Source organism: Odontesthes bonariensis, chromosome 14 (assembly GCF_027942865.1).
Source record: "Odontesthes bonariensis isolate fOdoBon6 chromosome 14, fOdoBon6.hap1, whole genome shotgun sequence".
Classification (NCBI taxonomy): domain Eukaryota; kingdom Metazoa; phylum Chordata; class Actinopteri; order Atheriniformes; family Atherinopsidae; genus Odontesthes; species Odontesthes bonariensis.
Window position 1 is genome coordinate 17,165,358 of NC_134519.1, and position 21,715 is coordinate 17,187,072.

General features: G+C 39.4%; 3 protein-coding genes across 6 annotated transcripts; 2 read left to right on the top strand and 1 right to left on the bottom strand.

Annotated features, from left to right (window-relative positions):
• The first annotated feature begins 1,973 nt into the window (after nt 1–1,973).
• Nucleotides 1,974–6,250, top strand: arf1 (ADP-ribosylation factor 1). 2 transcript variants are annotated; one of them, XM_075483202.1, is made up of 5 exons: nt 1,974–2,064; nt 4,860–5,061; nt 5,154–5,264; nt 5,403–5,527; nt 5,652–6,250. In XM_075483202.1, the coding sequence occupies exons 2-5, from the start codon at nt 4,917–4,919 to the stop codon at nt 5,808–5,810; spliced, it is 540 nt and encodes a 179-aa protein (XP_075339317.1). In that variant the 5' UTR covers nt 1,974–2,064; nt 4,860–4,916; the 3' UTR covers nt 5,811–6,250. The 2 variants fall into 2 exon arrangements, with proteins under 2 accessions (XP_075339317.1, XP_075339318.1); XM_075483203.1 differs by having other exon boundaries at nt 1,974–2,060.
• A 1,843-nt stretch (nt 6,251–8,093) lies between these two features.
• c14h1orf35 (chromosome 14 C1orf35 homolog) lies at nt 8,094–15,816 on the bottom strand. Its single transcript, XM_075483198.1, has 8 exons — nt 15,213–15,816; nt 11,281–11,431; nt 11,140–11,185; nt 10,971–11,053; nt 10,571–10,643; nt 10,352–10,431; nt 10,071–10,196; nt 8,094–8,612 (listed from the first exon to the last, which is right to left on the bottom strand). The coding sequence occupies exons 1-8, from the start codon at nt 15,307–15,309 to the stop codon at nt 8,357–8,359; spliced, it is 912 nt and encodes a 303-aa protein (XP_075339313.1). The 5' UTR covers nt 15,310–15,816; the 3' UTR covers nt 8,094–8,356.
• guk1a (guanylate kinase 1a) lies at nt 14,800–21,703 on the top strand. 3 transcript variants are annotated; one of them, XM_075483200.1, is made up of 7 exons: nt 14,800–15,100; nt 18,340–18,453; nt 18,565–18,606; nt 18,962–19,197; nt 19,347–19,431; nt 19,510–19,595; nt 20,350–21,703. In XM_075483200.1, exons 1-7 carry the CDS (start codon nt 15,079–15,081, stop codon nt 20,386–20,388), a joined length of 624 nt encoding a protein of 207 aa, XP_075339315.1. In that variant the 5' UTR covers nt 14,800–15,078; the 3' UTR covers nt 20,389–21,703. The 3 variants fall into 3 exon arrangements, with proteins under 3 accessions (XP_075339315.1, XP_075339314.1, XP_075339316.1); XM_075483199.1 differs by lacking the exon at nt 14,800–15,100 and adding an exon at nt 15,288–15,981; XM_075483201.1 differs by lacking the exon at nt 14,800–15,100 and adding an exon at nt 17,167–17,700.
• The last annotated feature ends 12 nt before the right edge of the window (nt 21,704–21,715 follow it).

Consider the following 21,715-nt stretch of genomic DNA (forward strand, 5'->3'; position numbering starts at 1 on the left):
AGTTGACCCTGCTTAAAATTCAACTGTTCTAACAATAACATGATGGAACTTTTTCTCAATGACCTATTCATGAATGAAAAGAACGTGGTGGTTACAAACCTTGGAAACAAATACCATCGCTGCTTACAATGATAGTCTACAGATTATTGGGTTGTAAAAGTTAGGCAAGTATGAAAATCATTATAACCCCACGTTTTAAATGGGAATAGAAACATCATCAGAACAATGGGACATGATGCCTCACTCATTCTTTTAACAACAAGCTGTGGGTGTTTTAGAACTGACGAGGCCCATTTGCATAGTTTTGAAAGAAAGAAACAACCTACCATTCTTATTGTGTGTAAGAGTCACCTTTGTTGGATTTTTATTTCATGATGCACCCAATAGCTTCACCAGGTGGCAGGTCTAGACTGTAGGCAGACCAGTTTATCAGCCAGACTCAGGTATCACAGAGCCTTTTTTGTAATATGTGCACTAGCCTAATCTGAAACAGTTACCATTGTCTGGATGGTATAAGCATAAGCACAAGGCATAAGTTATTGGGAATTAATGTTGCCTTCGAAGGCTGTGATCATAGCTAAACAAGTTTAGACACATGCTAAATGCACTAATACCGAACACCATTACACAAACCAACTTTTGAACAATGTGCTTATAAGAAGCAGAGAATTCAAACTATCTTAGGAGGGGGCAGCAGCCATGATTTCCAAAAGGATTTAGAATTTAAACCTATCAGACCATGGGGCAATTTTCCACTTTGCTTCATTTTTTTTTTTTTAACTGTTGTCTTAAATTAGTTTGTGATACATCATTGAATTGCTAATTGAATTGTATGAAAAACAGTAGTTTTTACAAGTGTTCCTGAGTCCATGCAATGATTGCCACAACAGATATCTGTTTTTATTGAAGGGCTGTCGGAAAGCCTGGAGATCATTGTCCGTTGGGAACAGATAATTGTCTTGATTGTAATTTTATATTGAAGAATGCCGTTCTTAAACTGTTGAGCTACAGTATTTATTTGCCCACAATCTTCCAAGAATGGTGAACCCCTTTTAATTTGTACCCCTAGAAGACTAGAAGCCTGTGAGATGCTGCTTTTATAGCCAACCATTTTACTGACCTTTGGTTGACTTTTACCGTAATTATCTATCAAACATTCAACCAGTCTTTCTCTTCTTTTGTCCAAACTTTTATTGTTACATTGCATCAAATTCAAAACAAGCACAGTTTTAACTAAAAATTAAGGTTTTACACATTGCCCCAACGTTTTGGGGAATCAGGTAGAGTTCAGGATGTATAACTTAAGTATATGATGTATCACCTAAGGCAGTGTTTCCCAACCCTGGTCCTCAAGGCACACTGCCCTGCATGTTTTCCATGTTTCCGTGCTCCAGCACACCTGATTCAAATAATTGGGTCAGGTCTTAAAGCTCTCCAGAATGCTGAGGACGACCCATTCATTTGAATCAGGTGTGCTGGAGCAGGGAAACATGGAAAACATGCAGGGCAGTGTGCCTTGAGGACCAGGGTTGGGAAACACTGATCTAAGGACACATGTTGTAAAAATCAAAGCTTTAAACACTGTGATATGTGACTTGCGTTTTGTCTTTTTAAAATCATCTTCAGAATTTTGATTTACATGGTTTCGGCATTTGTATAAATAAGAAAACACATATGAAATGCTGCAAAGATGTCATCATTCCTGTCGTCGTTTTCATCATATCTCACTAGGCTGCATATATTGTAGCCACATTAAGAGTTTTCTTAATTATCAACTGCCACATTTAAATCAATTTAGTGTATGCACAAGTTATGGATGATAAAGGCTGCAACTGTTGATAAAGACGTTAAAAAACGTACATACATTTCCAACAACAGTTAATAACACCATTAAGCTTTACATTTTTGATCAAAAAATGCATGTAATTCTCCACTACGCCACAGGGGACGACTCCTCCCAATCTGATGTTCACGGAAGTTCTGCTGGAACCTCTGACGTGTCAAATTGTCGCCATTTTCCTGTGAGGAAGGAAACGCCTTAAGGGAAAGAAACACACCAGGCGAGTATGTGGAGAAACTTTATATGTAAATGTGGCTATGTTTATTTTTTGGGGAGGGTTTTTCCATGCTGTACGCAAAGCTATGTCTTTACAGGTGAAGGAGCTTTTTTTTCCCTGCGTGACTGCGGTTACAAAGACAGGAAGTAATGGGACTTGTAGCTAAGAGCTAGCAGGGAGCTGACCTATCAGTATAGGCGAAGCTATCCTTTCCTTGGTATTTCGCTACTTTCTTCCTCGTTTCCCCTTACCGTTGTGTTTAGTTGGCTTAAAAAAAAAAATCTTGAAAAATGCGTCATGTGGCAATACACTGAAACGTTAAAGCTCTGAACTACTCGCACTATCATTAGCATTGCAACACAGCAAGCAAACATCGGTGTTTGTTTACGTGGATAGGCAACTTTTAGCTCTGCACCTGAGAAACTAAGTGTCAAGGTACTCCAGTAGCCACCTTGCGTTTGCAAATGCGAAATCATTGACCCAAATGTGCTGCCTACCCTTGTATGCTACACTTAATGGTACAGTTATATCGTTAAAGGTTAAGCAGCTTCACTGACAACACTGCAGCTTTGTCTGCCTTCAATTTTTGTGCACTAGCTACACGGGAAAAAAAGGCTTATGTAGGCCAATCCAAAACTGCAATTAGCTCGATTAACCAACTCTGCTTATAAGATAATATTGTGTTTTCCACGTGATTCTAATAGAAAATATCACCACCATCCCGTCATCAATAATATTATTTAGCCTATCTGGAGCTAGAAGGTAAAGATGAAGAAATTACACATTCTCAATATCCTCTTAGTTCTGTCTGAGCTGTCTCTCTATTACTATTGCAAGGTTTAAAAAGTTATTCAAGACTTGTTGCCTATCATGTTTAACCCAAGTTAAAGTCTGACCGTTCTTGGATTTTGGGGGCCTTAATGAAATGCTGGGATCATTGTTAAATTGACAGTAATGTAATTCAGGTAGGAACTTAACATTAAGACACTTCTCGATTCTGGATGGTCATCTACTCGACTAAAAAGTTTAATTTGCTTCACGTGCTGCAGATAACGTTGTGAGGATATGACATGCTCTTTTACCTTTTACTAAACCTAATGACTTCTTCTGTTGTGGGTTTGAAAATAGAAATATTCAAAGCAGCGTGTATTGGCGGACATATGTGAGATTTGCTGTGCAAATCAAGAAAATCGAGCGATATATCAAGCTGTTTTGTACAAGAAAGATAAAATGTATCAATGTGACCATTGAGGATATGTTACTTTGCAAAATTGAGCTGGTATACATTTCATTTCCATCTGCCATGGTTGTTGAAGTGGGAGGGAAACAAGCCCAACAAAAGGTGTTTTTAGTGCACGTTTTGGGAGATTTTGTTAGTTCCTTCGGAGGAAAAGCATCTTTTGGACTAAGAAAAGAAAAGTAGGTGGTTCTTAAACACCAGCTGACAAACATCTTGGTCCTGAGGAAGAGCAAAGGCTTTGGCACGTTTGACATGAACCTTTTCAGTTGTTTGTTGGAGGCAAACCTTACATCACAGACATAGTCATCTCTGAGATGATGATTGCAGCCACAAATATCCAGCCTGCTTCTTTTAAAGCGGCACTATGCAACTATTTCATGGTCATAAAATTGCTTGGCAATCATCAGATAGCTTGGCTGACCCGTTCTGATGAAAACGGTGACATTTCCATCTCCATCTGGTGGCCCTAGCCCGAAACAACGCTTGCAACTTTGCCTGTGGCGCCGCGTGCTTTGTTTACCTCTGGAAGTCTCGCGACACACGAGAGCCGAGAACTACTGCTTCACAGCAGGTCTAAAGGGCTCTGAGCCGAGCCAGGGAGCCTGATAAGACACACCTCTCTCCATTAGCTGTCGACGGCTAAATTGAATGTGGTTAGCTTCTAGAGTAGTAATATATAATATGGCTAGACTGTCGCCTTATTTTCTACGGAGCTCCCCCTACAGCTTTGGGGTGTGTATTGCATGGTAAACAAACCCCGTATTACTGAAAGTTGCATAGTGCCGCTTTAAAACTAAAGTTGGGCAACACTGATGTGCGACATTAAGGAGTGGGCATTTTTTTATTTTTAGAGAATGAAGAAATGAACTATCAAATCAAATCAAATTTATTTGTATAGCACATTTCATGTACAAACAGTATGCTTTACATAAAATAAAAGCATTGCAGCAGGGAGTGCAAGCAGCATTAAAAATACATAAAATAATATAAAGAGAAACAAATAAAATCATTTAAATGAATTTAAAATCAGGCAACAGTCTAGATAAGTTAAAAGGTATTTCATGCATAGACACACGAGAAAAGAAATGTTTTTAACCTGGATTTAAAAATGTCTACATTTGGTGAAAGTTTAATCTCCACTGGCAGTTTGTTCCACTTGTTTGCAGCATAACAGCTAAATGCTGCTTCTCCATGTTTAGTCTGGACTCTGGACTGGACCAGCTGGCCTGAGTCCTTGGATCGAAGAGCTCTGCTGGGTTTATATTCTCTGAACTATCTGAAGAGAAAAGTTACCCAAAAAGCACCTGAATGATTGTTATATTGTCTTGTCAGCACTAAGCAACGTGTGAGATTATGAGGGGCTTCATTTCAACAAACTATACTGTTCTCTGCGATGTATCACGTTTTTCCTCTTTAGTGCGTTTTATTTGCATGAGATGAAGACGATCAGTAAATCCTCGATTAGTTAGAACAAACCAACAATAACAATCTAAGAAAGTTGCATGTGGCATCTCCTCAAAAAAATTACGTGTTTGCCAACGACTGTTTCTGTCTTTCCTCAGGTGTTTGGTGTTTATTTCACGTTCTTTGTTAGAAGTAGATCCCCACCACCAGCCGCCATGGGGAATATGTTTGCAGGGCTCTTTAAAATGTTCGGGAAGAAGGAAATGAGGATACTCATGGTGGGTCTAGATGCTGCCGGAAAGACAACCATTTTGTACAAGCTTAAACTTGGAGAGATTGTGACTACCATCCCTACAATAGGTGAGTCCACTTTACAGGAGTCTGCGTGTTTCCTCTTTATTACTCAGAATTTGAAATTTAATGTTTTTTTTTTTTTTTTCTTTTACCTTCAGGTTTTAATGTAGAGACGGTAGAGTACAAGAATATCAGTTTCACGGTATGGGATGTCGGTGGTCAAGACAAAATCAGACCGCTGTGGCGTCACTACTTCCAGAACACACAGGGTACTTTTTTTTTTTTTTTTTTCTCAAAATCTGACATTTACAAGCAGTAAATCAATCCCTTTGGAAATTTACTGTCGCTTTGTATTTCAAAGTTGCATATCACACACTCGGCTGACTCTTTTTGTTGACTTGCTCCAGGTCTCATCTTTGTCGTGGACAGCAATGACAGGGAGCGATGTGCTGAGGCCCGTGAAGAGCTCTTGAGAATGTTGGCAGAGGACGAGCTGCGTGACGCTGTGCTATTAGTGTTCGCCAACAAACAAGTGAGTAATTCGGGTTTTAAAAAGCGGGGTTAATGTCAAAATGAGTAATAGCTTTCTTTTTCCATTCTCTGATCTCCTGCTGTATCCACATGGATGGTATCTTATGTTTTCTCCTTGTTTTCAGGACCTTCCAAATGCTATGAATGCTGCCGAACTTACAGACAAGATGAATCTCCACTCGCTGCGTAACAGAAACTGGTACATCCAAGCAACCTGTGCTACCACTGGAGATGGCCTCTATGAAGGACTTGATTGGTTGTCTAATCAGCTCAAGAACCATTAATAATAGACCATTTAAAAATAAATAAATAAAAAAATTTAAAAAAGATAAGATAACCTGCTGCACCCAAATCCCTGACCTTGCTCTTTACACTTCAGGTAAAACTGATTCACTCCGTACTGGAAGCTGCCCTCACCTCAGCTTTGATCACATGTACACGAGCTAGTGGTGGGGGTGATCTGTCCAAGTAAAGCTTTTGTTATTATGCTTTCTTATTTTATGCAACTGTAAATAAATTTGGTAATGGGGTAGATTATTGCACTCAAAATTCTGTCTTAGTCCTACTCTTCCTGGCTGTCAGACAGCCACGTGTGCGTTGAATAAGAAAAGGGAGGAAAGTAATTTACCAGCACATTTTGGCCCCTCAATGCAATCAAATGACTCTTCTGGTCATGTACTGTAGGGGGTGATCTTTGAGAGGCTTTTTTTTTTTTTTTTTTTTTTTTAAAGATCTAACTGAATTATACACTGTTGCACTACTTGAAGCTACAATGGTGACTACGTTTAACAACCCTAAAATGACCATTTAGTGCACTGGGTTTAACTATGTACTGACATTACTCCTGTCTGTGAACACTTAACCAGCCGTTGTTATCAAAGATGTTGGCGTAAATTAAAATGCCGCAGTGATCACACACCGACCTGATCTACTGTCGTTACAAGCGCAGCGAGTTGCATTTGATTTTCATGTTCCAATGTCTCAGGTTGATCGTGTTGTTGCCTTCGCAATATTACACAATATGATCTGTTGGTTTTAAAGGCGTGCTAATCTGCTGGGTGTCCTCGTTCAGCAGCAGAGGAATTATTACCCCAATGAGTACTTATTTCTGTATTTCTACACCGTTTAATTTCGTGTGAGTACTGTTGTGTGGTAACTGTAAACCGTTCGGTGCCCTTGCTGAGGGCTCTAAGCAAATTGCAACTTATTTTGTTCGGCTCAATGTGGGAAATGGCATTTTGATAGCAATACCAAAATTAGCTGCATCTTTTAAAGTGCCATCATCTTTTGCGTAAAACATGAGGCTATAGAAATGCCATTGTTATTTAGGACACACTGCCTCTATCTTTTTTCAGGATTTATGTCTATAAGGTGTTGGTGTTACTTTGCATTAATATTTTGATTTATAGTTGCCTAAATGTTGTATTAATCTCTTAAGTTTGTCAGTGTTTTGTGTAAAGCCTTTGATTTGTGTTTGGGGAGGGAGGGAGGGGGGGGGACACACTGCGATTAAAGTCATTGGATCCAAAAAATGTTTCTGGATCTGGTTTTCATTCATTTACTCTCAAAAATGAATTTGAAAGTTTTATGTAATTAGACAAAAGTCTACATTTAATCAAATGCATAACATTTAATGAGGCACCTGCTTAAGTGGCTTGTCAAACAGTTTACCCTGAATTTGGACAACCCTGTTGATTACAATCTCTTGTTATAGATATTAGATATAATCTGGGTCATTAAGAGCCCCTTTCATTTCAATCTTGGGTTTGGTGATACATTTCAGGAAAGTGACTCGGGAAGTAACATGATGCCCTTAGGTGGTAGAACCACCCAGTACTGAGGGCAAAGCAGTTATGGGGTTAGCACACCCAGCGTTACTTTGTGTAAGGATGGCAATCTGGGCCAACATTCTTGCAGGTTGATTAGGCTGCTGTGGTTAATAGCCTATAAAACGTGGCAGGAGTGTATGGTAGTTGTGGAAGACAAGGTAGTTTGAGTATTGGAGTCCTCATAGGGTGGCTTTGTCTGGCCTCCCCTCCTGCTGCTTCATCAGCTTGGTTTGTGTGTGGCGGTCTAATGGTACTCTGTCATATAAAAAGGACCAGTCTGGGTTTTCTTTTTTTTAGCACTCTCCTTTAAGAACGCCTTGCTTTTTTTTTTTTTTTTTTTTTTTTAAAAGAGTACCCCCAGGTGCCAACCTGCAGAATCCACTCTTTCAGACGTATTGATGACGAATGCAAACACTACTCTATTACGACCAGTGGAGAGCATTCAAATGGTCTCCTAGAATGACGAAGGTTGAAGAAGCATCGACGTGACTGAGAAAAGAAAATGACCAGAGCTGCTGTGAAGTGTGAGAGTTACAGTGGAATGGGGTAGATATGACGGGATGAGAAAGGCATCCTCTTTGGGTGTTTTTGAACAAAAACCTATTGTGACTTAATACAATCTGCTTAGTTTTCTACTATGAAAAGGGGGCGACTGTATACACACCAGAACTGTATGATGCCTTCAACTAATTAAATTATAGCAATATGATAGAAAACAATGAAAAATCCACAACTTGGGACATTACAAAATATGTATTATCATTTGACTTAATACACAACCCAAAATAACATAATACACACCAGTGTGACTATCATACAACCAACTTATTGAAAGAATTAGTTCAAGCATGAGGCTAAAATCTGTCACATTGACTCGTCTCCAACCACAAGCTGCCTGCCTGTCCAGGTCACTTGAAGCCCTCGTGGCTGGTCAAGCTATTGTAGAGCGCTCTGTCCGCATTATACATCTTTGAATTGGTTTGGGGGTGGGGGGCAGGACATTAGTCGTCCGAGTCTGTGTCATGGCGCCGCCTGTGGCTTTGTGTGGCACCAGCAGGAGCCTTCTTGTAGATGGCAGGGTTACTGCGAGCCGGAGACCCCCCATCTGAGGAGTCTGTGTCATGCCGCTGTTGTCGATGATGGGGGTGGGAAGGCTGTCGCTCGGCCTTTGCTCCCCCCCTTGAATGGCTGTCATGGGGTCTGGCTCCACTCTGACTATGGTATGATGGATTATGACGATGGTGGTCCTTTTTGTGTCTGAAAAGTAAAAGGAAACAAACACTCAATGAGTGGGGTGTGGTGGGGCTCTGATGAGATGTGCTGAGGCTGGAGAGGAAGCTGGAGTCGTGAGCTTTCTGGTGACATCCACAGAAAACGGCAAAAGGCAGCCATATAATGACTGCACCTGCCAGTTGTCTGGACCAAGTTGGGAGTGAAACCTCACATAAATACACCTGTATGTAGCTATCATACCGTATGTTAACTATAGTTTCCCACCCCTCCCACCACCACAAAACACAATAAAACATAAATAGCATCATTCAGTCTAGCTTCCCCTTTCATACACAGGAATAAAAATCATAAATTATTCAGTCATGTACCCCAAACTGAAAAGGTAATTCCTCAAGATGCTTTAAACAGATGTCTCAGCGCCCCCTTGTGTCGACACACTGAACAGTAAGTCTCAAGGATGACTGACTCCAGTGCTGCAAAATATCTGAACACCACTGTCTAATGTTGATTCTTTACTCAAATATATATACAATCCTTTGCCAGTTTGCAGCTGACCGTGGCTGTTTCTTAGTTTAGTTTAGCCCTTGAGGGCAAGAAACTAACCGCTGCAGAAATGTTCCAAGCTCTAACACGTCAAACTCACCCTCAAAACGTCCTTAGTCGCTTTCAAGTCAATCTCCATATGCAACGTGAAGCGCCGTCAAATCGATTTTGCTGCATCTAACTGAATCTTAGCCAATAAAACGACCTTGCACACTTCAGAGTTCATTCAGCTGCTTGTGGCATCTGTAAAATCACTAGTAAACACTACTGACTTGGTGCCACACATGTCTGCACCATCACATTTTTATATGCGATGTTGGCTAAAGCCCATCCTTTTGATTTTCCCCTATCATTCAAGTACAGGTTGATCACAGTGTTCAGAACTCGTCTGGGCTTTTAAGACATTTTTAGAAAAGTCTGAAGAGGCCTTTCTGTTTTCGGGGAATCGACATGAAGTTTACACTTTATATTGAATTCACTGTATTTGCTGTGGTAAACCTGTGTTTGTGGTAGATTTGATCACGTTACAGTTTCACAGCAAAAGCTTTTGAATTAAACTGCTACTGCTGGAAATAACTGCAAATTGCAATAATTAAGTAATAAGTCACACCAGTCCATAGTTTTGAGTCAATTAATTTGGGTTATTGGAAAATGAAAGTTGTGGATGTGACCCTTCCTCCTATTTAAATGTGAAAAAACCCTCATATTAAAATATGTGCACTTTGTACACAGGATATAATCATATAACAGACACTATATGTTTAGGTAAATAGCTGAATAACAAAAAAAAACCGTAAGGCCCTTATACTCAGAGACTTAACTGTATTTTAGACAACACCACATGTGACAAAATAGCTCTGCCTCTAACTTAAAACAGGTTTGAACAGGGAGGTGTTCTTATAGTCATACAGATGACTACTTCCAAACAACAGAACCAACCTCTTTTGGTTGTCATTTGACTCAGAGGAGGACGAATCTCTTCTTTGTCTCTTCTTCTTTTTTTCCTTTTTGCTCTTTTTCTCCTTTTTGCTCTTTTTTTCTTTCTTCTTCTTTTTGCTTTCATGCCTGTGGAAATAAAGGTAAAAGCAACAAAGATTATTTATCATCAAACTAAACAGGGGAAACCGAGGTTACGTTTTTTTCCTCGAGTCAAGCGAGGCGTTTAATGTTATCCTGTCCGAAACGACGCACAGGTGGTAGCTAAAATCACATATTCTCACCTTAGTTCCACCTCTTGTTTTCCAACACTCTCAGAGGTCATTGCGACTGAAGTTTCAGGACAAGACTCAGTCTTGTGATGCTGGACAGAAAGCATATCTCTTTAATGTTCGCATTAAGCAATAGATCCTATTCAACTGTTAAATTACTGTGCCACTTCATTATCTACATCTGCATTGGTTTAAATGGGCTACCACAACTGAAAAGTTAAAAGAACTTACTGTAAAAACCGGCAGGCCCATTTTTACCGCCTCCTTCTCTTTTTGGGACAGGATTATTTTTCGTGAGCCGGCACTTAAGATGGAAACATTCAAGAAAAACAAACATTTTACAATCGTAGTGCATCAACATTAGCAGCTCGCTTCCCAACATCCCTTTTCATGATGGAGGTAGAGATAGTTGCTAGTTTCACATGAATGTTGCTTACCCTAAAACATGTTTGCCTCACAAAGAGCGACGTTTAAATGCAAGCAAACTGAAATACCTCACACGTTTCGTTTATGTATACATATATCCACGGTTTACTTTTAAGTGTGCATTTACTGTTGTTGTGTTAAGTTGCTTTGTGACAAAGCTGAGAATACTCTGAACAGTGGTTTCATATGTGAACAAGATGCTCACCTGGAGCTTCCCAAGCCTGATATACGATCCACATTTCTCTCCTCGCCATCAACCTCTTCCCTCCTGCAAACCTCTACAAGGTCCTGGTGGAATGAAATAATGTTCAAGTCTTTCAGCCCTTTTACCGACAGGAGATTCTTTGAAATTGTTCATCAGCTAAGTCACATACCTCCTTGGTCAGGCCAGTTGGTTGTCGCTTTAAATTCTTGTGCCCTCTAGATTGTGCATGGAAAAGGTGGTGTGATTATTTTAATGCTTTAAACTTGCAACATCAAGGAAAATACTTTTATGGAAGATGAGATATACATACAAGGCAGCCATCAACGCCTCGTGTTCCGCTGCCTTGACTGCAGCAATTTCATCGTCTTTGGTTAAAGGTGTGCCGTCTTTTTTGTTTCTTGCATACCACGAGAGATCTTTGCCTTTCTGCCATCGTCCAACTGGGGCCATTAAGGAGTTCCCTGGAGGCAAAACAGAGGAAATGATGGGGGTGGGAAAATGGTAGGCTCAGATGTTGATGTTAAAAATTGATGTGTGGCCAGGGCTGTCCCCTTAGCCCACTTTTATTTGCATTAGCTATTGAGCCTTTATCAATTAAATTTAGGACAACCCCCAATATCTTTGGGATTCACAGGTTTGAAACTGAACATAAAATCTCTTTATATGCTGATGACTTACTTTTGTATATTTCTGACCCAGTATCATGTATTCCTAATATTGTCAATATCCTTAATGACTTTGGGCTTTTCTCTGGTTACAAATTAAACTTCTCCAAGAGTGAATGCTTTCCAATTAATAATTTGGCCCTTCAGTTACCAGACAATGTGTTCCCTTTCCATATATCAAAGTCTGGATTTAAATATTTAGGCATACACATCACCCGTGTTTTTTCTGATCTCTATGAAAAGAACTTCAAACCCCTCTTGCTCAAATTGGAAGCTGATTTTAAGAGATGGTCTGGTCTCTATTTATCTCTTCCAGGTAAAGTTAGTTGTATAAAAATGAATGTCTTACCCCGTTTTTTTGTATCTGTTTCAATGTCTCCCAATATTTTTGTCTAATTCTTTTTTCCAATCTTTAAATAAATTAATCTCCTCTTTTCTTTGGGCAAATAAAAATGCTAGAATCCGCAGAGAGTTTTTAGAAAGGCCTAGGGATGGCCTGGCACTACCTAATATGAGAAATTACTACTGGGCATCTAATATTCAAAAAGTTATATATTGGTACCAGAGTCCACAGCTGGATTGGTGTAAGATTGAGGCAAACTCCTGCACCTCTACTTCACTTCCTGCTTTGGTCACTGCCGGATTACCACTTTCGCCTTCTAAATTCACTTCTAGCCCTGTGGTATTTTCTACTCTTAGGATATGGACACAATTCAGACAACATTTCAAACTAAAAGATTTTTCTGTATACAGCCCTATTTGTAATAATCACCTTTTTCCTGCTGCCAGAATAGACCACACCTTTACCCTATGGAGGAGGAAAGGTTTGGATACATGCGAACGTTTCTATCTAGATGGTATTTTCGCCAATTTCACCGACCTCTCTGCCAAATTCCACTTACAAAAATCTGACCCATTTAGACATTTTCAGGTCCGTCATTTTATTCAAAGCCAGAGTACAACGTTTCCTGCTTTTCCAGCAGACTCAGGACTTGAGAAGATTTTGCGTAACCCTATGCATTTGAGGAGGCATATCGCAAATATAATTATCTCTCTTCAGGAAACGTCATTAGATGGGCTTAGAACGGCATGGTCTGAAGAACTTGGCTCTGAAATTCCTGGATACTTCTGGGAACGTGCTCAGGAAAGAATTAACGGAACATCATCCTGTGCCCGGCTTAGCCTGATACAGTTCAAAGTCTTTCATAGAATTTACTATACTAAATCTAAACTCTCAAGAATTTACGACGACATTGATGACAGGTGTGAGCGTTGCAATTCTGCTCCAGCAAATATGACCCATATGTTTTGGAATTGTCCTAAGTTAACTGAATTTTGGCCAGCTATCTGTAAAATATTAAATGATGCATTTAACACCAAAGTCAAACCGTCAGCAGATATGGCCATCTTTGGAGTGTCGGTTGATGAGCACATGCTACCCATTGATAAGATGAACGCGTTTGCCTTTGCTTCTTTGATAGCCCGTAGAAATTTAGTTTTACATTGGAAATCCCCTGAACCACCCAAAGTGTCTGTCTGGCTCACTGAATTAATGTTTTTTTTTAAATTAGAGAAAATTAAATACTTTTCTAAAGGCTCAACAAAACAATTTTGCAAAATGTGGGAACCTCTAATTGAATACTTTAAAAATCTTAAGGCCCTTCCATAAGCCTATGAAGCCCTGAGATAGATATACATTTGACCTTGCCTAATCATTGACATGTACATGGATATATAATGCCCCCATTGTCTGTCATTATTTTTATCTTCATTATTATTAGTGTTTGTTTATTTATTTTCATCTTAATTTTGTCATTACATTATGGACACTTTTATTCTTACTAGCATAACTACTATCATTATTAATGTTATTTTCTTTTATCTATTTATTTATTTAATTTATGGCAATGTTCATTTATTTAACTTTGCTATTTATGCTTATGAATTTTTTTCCTTTTTTTTTTTCCTTTACAGCAGTATATGGGTGTTGTGGGTGGGTGGGTTTTGTTTAGTTAAAAAGAAAACAAAACAATTCAAGATATTGTATTTAAAGTATCTTATTTTGTGCTTTCTTGAATTAAAAAAAATAAATAAAAAAAAATAAAAATTGATGTGTGTGAATGAGGTTTTCTTCCACTTATATTTCCTTTGAATTCCTACATGTTATTCGTTGAAATATTGTATCACTCGGCTTTACTTACTAAATTGAAACCAACTGCTCCTTATGCTGCAGAAAAAAATATTAATGAGCCTTATTAGCTTTTGTTGTTTAGATATTTAGGTTAAAAAAGGACTACGGCATGCTTTCTGAGACACAAACGTGGGCCCAACATGCGCTTAAAACTCAGGCATGCAATAATCCAAACAAAAATGAAGAGAGCTCACAGTAAGTCTGTGTGACAATCTGTGACTTTTAGTTTTGTCCAGAACACACTCGTTTTTTAGATGTTGCTTCCATGTCTTTTTTTTTCCCAGAAAAGTGGCAAGAAAAAGTCCTAAACACTCAGTCAGGGTTTTTCTTATTTTATTTTACAATCTTTTATATATTTCATTCTTTATTTTCACATACATTTAGTTTTTTAGTTACCTTTAATTTTCTTCAAAGTGTGCCTGCTATAAACCATTTTTTCATCTAAAAAACCCAGGAGCTTTTAATGTGTTCTAAATGATGAGTGTTTTCTGATTTATGGATGTGATCATCAATGCCTTTGACCATGATGCATTACATGAGAAAAACCAAACCATAATTTTGAGCCTAGATTAATCCAGTGTCCATATTTTTCTTCTTTGGAAATATAATCAACACAGTTGACGAGACAATATCTCATTTTGTATACTTAAAAATAATAATCCTAGATGGTGTTTTGTCATAATCTTTCAACTGTCAAAATAGTTGTTGTTCAAGACATACAATTGGACTAATAGTTGTAGCTTTGTGAAGATGCTGTTCCCTGTTTGACAACTCAAACTCCCTGAAATGGCACAAATTAAAATGAGTTTTAAAGTACAGGTTTCCCTTAATGAAGAAGGAAGTTGACATTAATATTTAACTGAGTTTTTTTTTTCCTTGTTTTGAGCATCATCTTCTCCAAGTCACGTGACGTTTAAACTTCACATTTTAAAATTGCTGCCAACAGGTGCCGATGGGGAGTCTCTTGCGCGATGTTACCCACAACATGTGTTTACGCGAGTGGTTCCCCAAAATATAGCTTGCAAAGCAAGTTGTGTCAAGTTACTTTAGTCAGCCTTTTATGTCGCATCTTTCGTGGCTGCTACGTAGCTCGTGTTTGGCATGCTGACTTGCTGGCAGCGGTAAGGGCACGGACAGAGGAGAGGTTACGTGTGTCCGCTCGGGAAGGAGGCAATGAAAGAGGGAACCTGCTGGGTGGAGGGTGAAAAACGAGACTAATACCAAGTCATTCAATGCGTCCAGACTCTGTGTAATGAGGGACTCTAAATCAAAAGGTATGGGACAGCTGCATGTGGGGCAACTGTGTGTATTTAGACAGTGGTTTTAGGTACCTTTCTCCGTTGCTGGCTAGCTCGCTCTCTGGTTAACACAAGTTCTTATACTTACCCAGATAATTTTCTCTGTGCTTATCGACTTTCACGTCATCCCAGTTAAAGGAGTCCTGGCCTCCTCGAGAGCCTCCAGATCTTGAAGAGCCAAACATTATTGTGGGTCAAGCTGGAGAAATGGGAAAGTTATCGCGCCTTTAGCGTATGAAGCTAACTTTAGCCAACATGAGCGGCGTGATTGGTCAGGCCTTCAGCTCCCACTCATCCGGGGAGTTCTGCGGTAAGTTTACTTGCAACGTGTTTCCTGGGGCGGTGTTTACTTTGGCCACTGACGCTAATTTTTCCAGTTATTTGTAGAAATACCCACAACGCCCCAGATAAGTGTTTCGATTTAACAGTGGTCAGTTAAAGCTAAGCTGTCTCGTGTAGCTAAGGTTAATAAACGGCTCCAAACGAAGTTACGTTAAAAAAAAAAAGTGCCTCGTCGTCCACAGGTGTATATCCCCAGGAAGAAAAACGCCGAAGCTAGCTGTCGGTTGTATCAATATAATTAATATACTAGTGTTTTGTTCACTCTTCTCGAGTTAAGCTAATGCTAAGTTAACTTCACGTTTCCGTGTTTTGTCGCGCGCATTCTCGACACACTTGGACGTAACGTGTCGGTGTTTTGGCCCGCAGTGATGACGTAGGCAGCATAGTTTTCTCTAATGGCTCACATAGCTAAGAGGCAGGGCAGTGGGGGAAGAAAATCTCCCGGAGACGGTTAAAAAGACTCAAATTAACCCGATTACAGATGTATATGAGATATTTTGCCAGGCTATTTTCAGGTAAGAATGAGGATATGTCTCTTTTTTTCTTTTGTTCTTTACTGTGTTTAATATTTTGCTGCTGTATCGCGGTGTCTGAGCCTGCCATTCATTTCTGAAGACGGGCTGTTGCCACTGTTTTGCACGAGAAGATGGGGGGGATAAGTTTAGGCAGTGCTACTTGCAGTTGACTTGGTGGTATACAAGTTCTTTGTTTGATGGGAGCTATGACATAAAATGTATTTATAACTGAGGTAGGACCTAATGTCACTGAAGCTAAACACTGTGGTGTATATTATCTGACATGTTCGTGTTTATGTGCCAGGTAATGCCATTGCATTGGTTGCACTGCGCCTGTATACAGCAGATGCAAAAGCTCATTGTGTTAAATATATAGTCATTTTAACACGTTTTAAGTCTTATCTCACTCAAAAAAAAAGCCTGTCAGCATTTTTAGACATGTACATTTTTGCAGAAATTGTGCATTTTCTGCTCCCTGGTTTCTGTTTAAGCTTTCAAAACTTTGAGTCAGCATTTTAATGCAAATCATTACATTGTATTACTCCCAAGCTACTCAGAGGTACCCTTTGTATCTGATAAACAATTCTGCCACAGTACTGTAGACACTCATTACACTTGACACTTGTGATAATAACCATTGTAAGTTTTCTTAGTGCTATGTTTTGACTTCAAACATACAAGTAAGAATGAAAAGCTCTCACCGTTTGGAAGTGAAAGATGAAAACCGGTTGAACATTAAGCCTCATGCATTGTAAATCACCATACAATTCACATGACTTCAATTTAGCTTCAAATATCGATCATGTGGTTAACGTCAAGCACAGTGTTGCTTTCAATAAAGCTCAGCCCAGGAGAACTGTTATCTCACATGACCCTCATTTCCTGTCAGGCAGCTCTCTGTTAAGAAGGAAAGGTTGACACTTGTGTGGGTGTTGGGATTGTTTGTCTCTGAGAGCTTCAGAGGCTTCACCGTTAAGAAATGAAAAGTAGAGCTTGTTAAAGGGTGGTCTGAATGATTTTTTTTTTTCCTGGGAAAAATGCAGTACTCCTTTATAACCAAGATGGATGTTTATGAATTAATCAAAAAGTAAACATGAAAACGGTTGCAATTTCCCCGAATCATTTGAGGTCTGCTCAGTACCCACAGAGAGGCAAGACGTCTTCACTGACTTTTGGAAACAAAGGTGGCTTCACCTTTAGTTACCGGCGTTGCTGTTTGTAGAAGGCTTTTAAGAGGCAGTGGAGAATCACTCTTATCCTTTTCACCTGGAAAATACCTCTATGCTGATTGGCCCCTTCTTCTCTGCTGTTTAAAAGGATGTGCTTAAACCCAGATTATAAATCTTTTCATTTTGTGGCTTAATCTTTATTTTTTTCTTTCATAATTTTTATGAACTCACTCTGTGTTGCATTTCATTAGCTTAGTGGAATATCAAATTTTTTAACTTCCCCAACTCGTCTGTTACCAATAATATAACAGTTTATTTTAGTTTGGTTTCTTAAGTACCTTAACAGCACAGAGATGGCTGTCTTCTTACAGCTGATATCTGTTGACGTTACCAAAATCCAACCAATGGCTGAAAAGAAGCAGCAGCCTGCCCTCTTACTCTCTCTCCTCCCCTCTGCAGTCACGCTCAGTCTTCTGGCACATATTCAAACCCTCCCTGTTTTCTCAGTTTTTCTCGTCTGCTTGAGCTCCGCTGTGTGTTTTGAAGGAAGGTAAGGAGGAACGCCGCTGGCGTTACTTTAATTTTCGCTTTAGCAGCCTAACTTAAAAAAAGAAGGAAAAAAAAACGTTACTAAAAACAGACGCGACAACACAGGATTAAAAAAAAAAGAAAAAGGATTGATGAGAAATGCAAAGTTCTTCACTCAAGAGCTATTTGGGGTTTTAAATATCTGCTTAATGTAGCGTTTGGGAGTTTTGAGTTGCAGTTTGCTTCAGTGTTTATCTGTTTTATCAGCTCTCTCTCTCTCTCTCTCTTTCTCTTTCTCTTTTTTTTTTTTTTTTTTTTAGCCTCTTGTAGTGCGCTATCTTTCTGCCGCCACATGCAGAGGGAGAGTCTCCAATTAGTGGCTATTATTGTTCCTCGTGCACAATAATAATAACTTTGCGCCTTGTTAAGCATCTCACTACCTCTGCTCTTGTGGCAGATGAAGTTCTGGCCTTATCATTTTTTTTTTTTAATAATTTTTCTCCTCTCAGACTGGTTTTTATTATCAAATGACTTTTTTTTTTTTGTGCCCACACTAATTTAGCTTCGGTGGTGACTCGTGTAAGTTTCCAGTGTCATTCCTCCTGCCACACCCACTTGTTTCCTATAATGAACTGCAATCCTTTTTGCGCCCGCCTTTCAGCTATGGCTGGACCCAGGCCTGTGGTGTTTAGTGGCCCGTCGGGGGCGGGAAAGAGCACTCTGCTGAAAAAGCTCATGGAAGAGTACAACAGCGTCTTCGGCTTCAGCGTGTCCCGTAAGTGTGCCCGCCTGTGTCCTCTAAATCAAAACATTCAGCTCGGATTCTGATGAAAGCAGCTCTAGATTTGAACAGAGAACGTAATTCAAATATCTTTTGTCCGCTCAGATACAACAAGGAATCCTCGACCCGGCGAAGAGAACGGCAGAGGTAAAGCATCCCTCTATCGAAATTACAACAGCATCTCACAACATTGTGGGGGAAAAAAAAAACCTTGAGCCGCCCTTCATTTCTGTATATTCTGCAAAGTTGTGGTTTTTAGGCCTGACACTTCTTGATGTGAAGTGAATAAACGGCAAATGTCCAAACAAAAAAACTTTGAAAGACCTTCAGAAAGCTGGGAGAACTATTGTTCGTGGCCACTTTAAAGGATTACAGTGGCAATGAGTGGCTCATTGGAAGCAAAATATAAAGAGATGAGAGATGGCTCAGTACAGTATGGTATTGTTGGTTTCTTCACGTGTATTTTCTGTGTCTCCACTCCTCCTTTTTTTTGGGCGGTCAGATTATCATTACGTTACACGCGAGGAGATGCAGGCAAGCATCGACAGTGGCAACTTCATCGAGAATGCAGAGTTTTCCGGAAATCTGTACGGAACGAGTAAAGCTGCCGTGCAAGCCGTCCAAGCCAAGAACCTCATCTGTATACTTGACATTGATATGCAGGGTGTGAAGAACATCAAAAGGACAGACCTGAACCCCATCTACGTCTCCATCCAGCCGCCATCAATGGATGTCCTGGTGAGCATCGAGGGGAATGCACATGAAGGAGTTCATAGGCTCAACGTTTGTGCACATTGTTCCAGTTTTCCAGCAAAAGTTTGCACGCGGGTCCGGCTAATTATTCTGAGAAACATCTCTGAATGCCTTCTGTGGTTTTCATGTTTCAGGAAAAACGTTTAAGAGCGAGAAAAACGGAGTCAGAGGAGAGCCTCCAGAAGCGTTTACAAGCAGCCAAGGTGGACATGGAGTTTAGTAAGTATTTGTGGTTCGCTTACAGCGGTTCAAAAAGATGCTTAGATCATGACTAAGTATGATTATGCTTTCCTCTAGGTAAAGAAGCCGGTGTGTTTGATGTCATCATTGTCAATAATAATTTGCAAGATGCTTATGGGAAGTTAAAACAAGCTCTTCTTGAGGTGAGTTACACAGCAGTCTGTGCATGTAATTACACAGATTCAGATTCATACAGTTTTGAATAAGTATTTAACTGAATAGTCAGTTAAAGGGATACTAGACGACCTTGGAAAGAAGAACAGCTGAATGAATGGGCCTTTAATGAATGGTCTAATTCCCAAGTTGGTTCCACTAACAGCTTTGATGAGGGCCTGTAAGAACACGCTCACGTGGGGGCTGGTGTCAGCTGCTAAGTAAGCAGAGATGGTTGCCACAGGTGCAGCTGAGAAAGTTGGCGCGTAACCTAACAGGGGCAATAAGATACTAAGGATCAGCAAATTCACAAATGGTCTGTCTCATGAAAAAAAAAAAAAAAAGATTTGAATTTAGATTATAAAAAAATATCTACGTATCGATTCAGGTATGGTCCTCAACATAAAATTATCCTCACAGTCTTAGTGCGTGATACGCAACATGTATTGATGAATCCGTCTTATTGTGCATCGTTAATAGTTTGGTTAGCCCCTCTTTTAGAGGACTCTGGGTGTGCATTCACATTAACGAGTCAGTCTGGCATCATTGTCATTTACTCTCCTGTCACTTCAGCTTTTACCATGCTTCAGGCAAACCGTACGATGTTTCACAGCTTGCAGCAACGGTGGTCTCCTTAATTCTTTTAGGCTACAGCTGTAGATTTGTCTCTACTTCCTGGCCAACATCACACATGATTGTATGTGGAACCTTGTAAAATACCTTTCTTTTTTTCTTTCTCTGTAGGAAATTAACAAGGTGAAGAAAATTGACACTTCTTCATAGAAGGCAGCATCCTAAAACCTTTTAGTCTCATCCAGCCACTCCTCACAAAACAACAGACCTCCATTCCAGTCATGTACATTCCCTCAGACAGCAAACCTTATTGTATCTACAAATATGTTGGTTTTATACTGTGTTTTGAAGTACTTATTACTTATAGTGGATTTATTTTTTTTTAAAGATATATATTTTTTTTATTTGAACATGTATGGGGAAAAAAAAAAAAGAATACTTGGATAATTCTTACTTGAAGTGCGACTAGCATGGTCTACAGGAAGCACTCTGTTGGACAGGCGGACTGCGTGCAACCCCGTTTGCTCACCTAACATGACTCATTCCATCATGCAGACAAACCGGTCTCGAGGGTATAAAGAAACAAAAAGAAAACAAGCACGTCTGGTTTTATTGGTTTGTGGCAATGAACAGAGCTATTTTCTTCACCCTTAAGGATTTTTTTTTGTGTGTGTTCTGTGTTTGTTGTGAAATGGATTGTTATCAGGACAATGAGGAGTGCTGGTGTTGGTTAGTTTAATAGTAAAACTCATCTCTTAAAAAAAAAAAAAGTGGCGGCTTTGAACTTTAAAGGAGTGCAAGACTAAAGTTATTCCAATGCGGAAGGAAAATCTTTTGTTAAAGATTTTTGTGAATGGTCAGAATGTGTTGACATCATTACGGTTTTGTTTTCTGGATTCCGTTGGGCTCGAGCAAGATTACATCCCATCATGAAGGCAGAAATTTTCCTTGTAACAAAACCAATGTTACGTTTTTTTTTTCAATTTTATTTTGAAAGCGGGTGAGGTGGAACATACAACAAAACTGTTTATTCACAGTTGTAAATTTGTACAACATTTATATATTGTGTAACATCACTTTGCAGCTTCACCTGTATAGTAAATGATGCTCAGCGGGTTGTTCTGCTTCCTGCTAAAAGAAGAGCGTTGAAGGATTAAATGTCATGTTTGCGTTTTTATAATGTTGCTTAAAATAAAGCACAATGTGGACAGAAACATTAAGACATTTCTATATGTTAAACATATATAATTTGTCATTCTGTTTCTTTCAACATCTCAAGTTTGTATATATTAAAAGGACTGAAACCATTGTATTCGGTCACCTTGTAACATCGATTGTTTTGTGTTCCTGCTATTGACATCCACGTTATTACAGCAGTTAATATTAAATGCCTGCAGTGCTTTATTTGTCATTTATAACTCAGCCAGCTTTTATAAAATGTGCTTGTGGAAAACCTTCACCTGTGCATTCACACCAGTGAACTGTGTCATGTGTTAAAACTTCAATAAAATGTTTCAGCACCAAACTGCATCATTGC

Excerpts from the sequence above, each read along its gene's own strand:
- arf1 (XM_075483202.1), top strand. The coding sequence starts at position 4,917 with ATGGGGAATATGTTTGCAGGGCTCTTTAAAATGTTCGGGAAGAAGGAA. Across the intron at positions 5,062-5,153 it reads GACTACCATCCCTACAATAG|GTTTTAATGTAGAGACGGTA; the intron begins GTGAGTCCACTT and ends TTTTACCTTCAG. Across the intron at positions 5,265-5,402 it reads CTACTTCCAGAACACACAGG|GTCTCATCTTTGTCGTGGAC; the intron begins GTACTTTTTTTT and ends GACTTGCTCCAG.
- c14h1orf35 (XM_075483198.1), bottom strand. The coding sequence starts at position 15,309 with ATGTTTGGCTCTTCAAGATCTGGAGGCTCTCGAGGAGGCCAGGACTCC. Across the intron at positions 11,186-11,280 it reads GAGGCGTTGATGGCTGCCTT|AGGGCACAAGAATTTAAAGC; the intron begins GTATGTATATCT and ends TGCACAATCTAG. Across the intron at positions 10,197-10,351 it reads AAACAAGAGGTGGAACTAAG|GCATGAAAGCAAAAAGAAGA; the intron begins GTGAGAATATGT and ends TTATTTCCACAG.
- guk1a (XM_075483199.1), top strand. The coding sequence starts at position 15,948 with ATGTATATGAGATATTTTGCCAGGCTATTTTCAG. Across the intron at positions 19,198-19,346 it reads CGCCATCAATGGATGTCCTG|GAAAAACGTTTAAGAGCGAG; the intron begins GTGAGCATCGAG and ends TTCATGTTTCAG. Across the intron at positions 19,432-19,509 it reads CAAGGTGGACATGGAGTTTA|GTAAAGAAGCCGGTGTGTTT; the intron begins GTAAGTATTTGT and ends GCTTTCCTCTAG.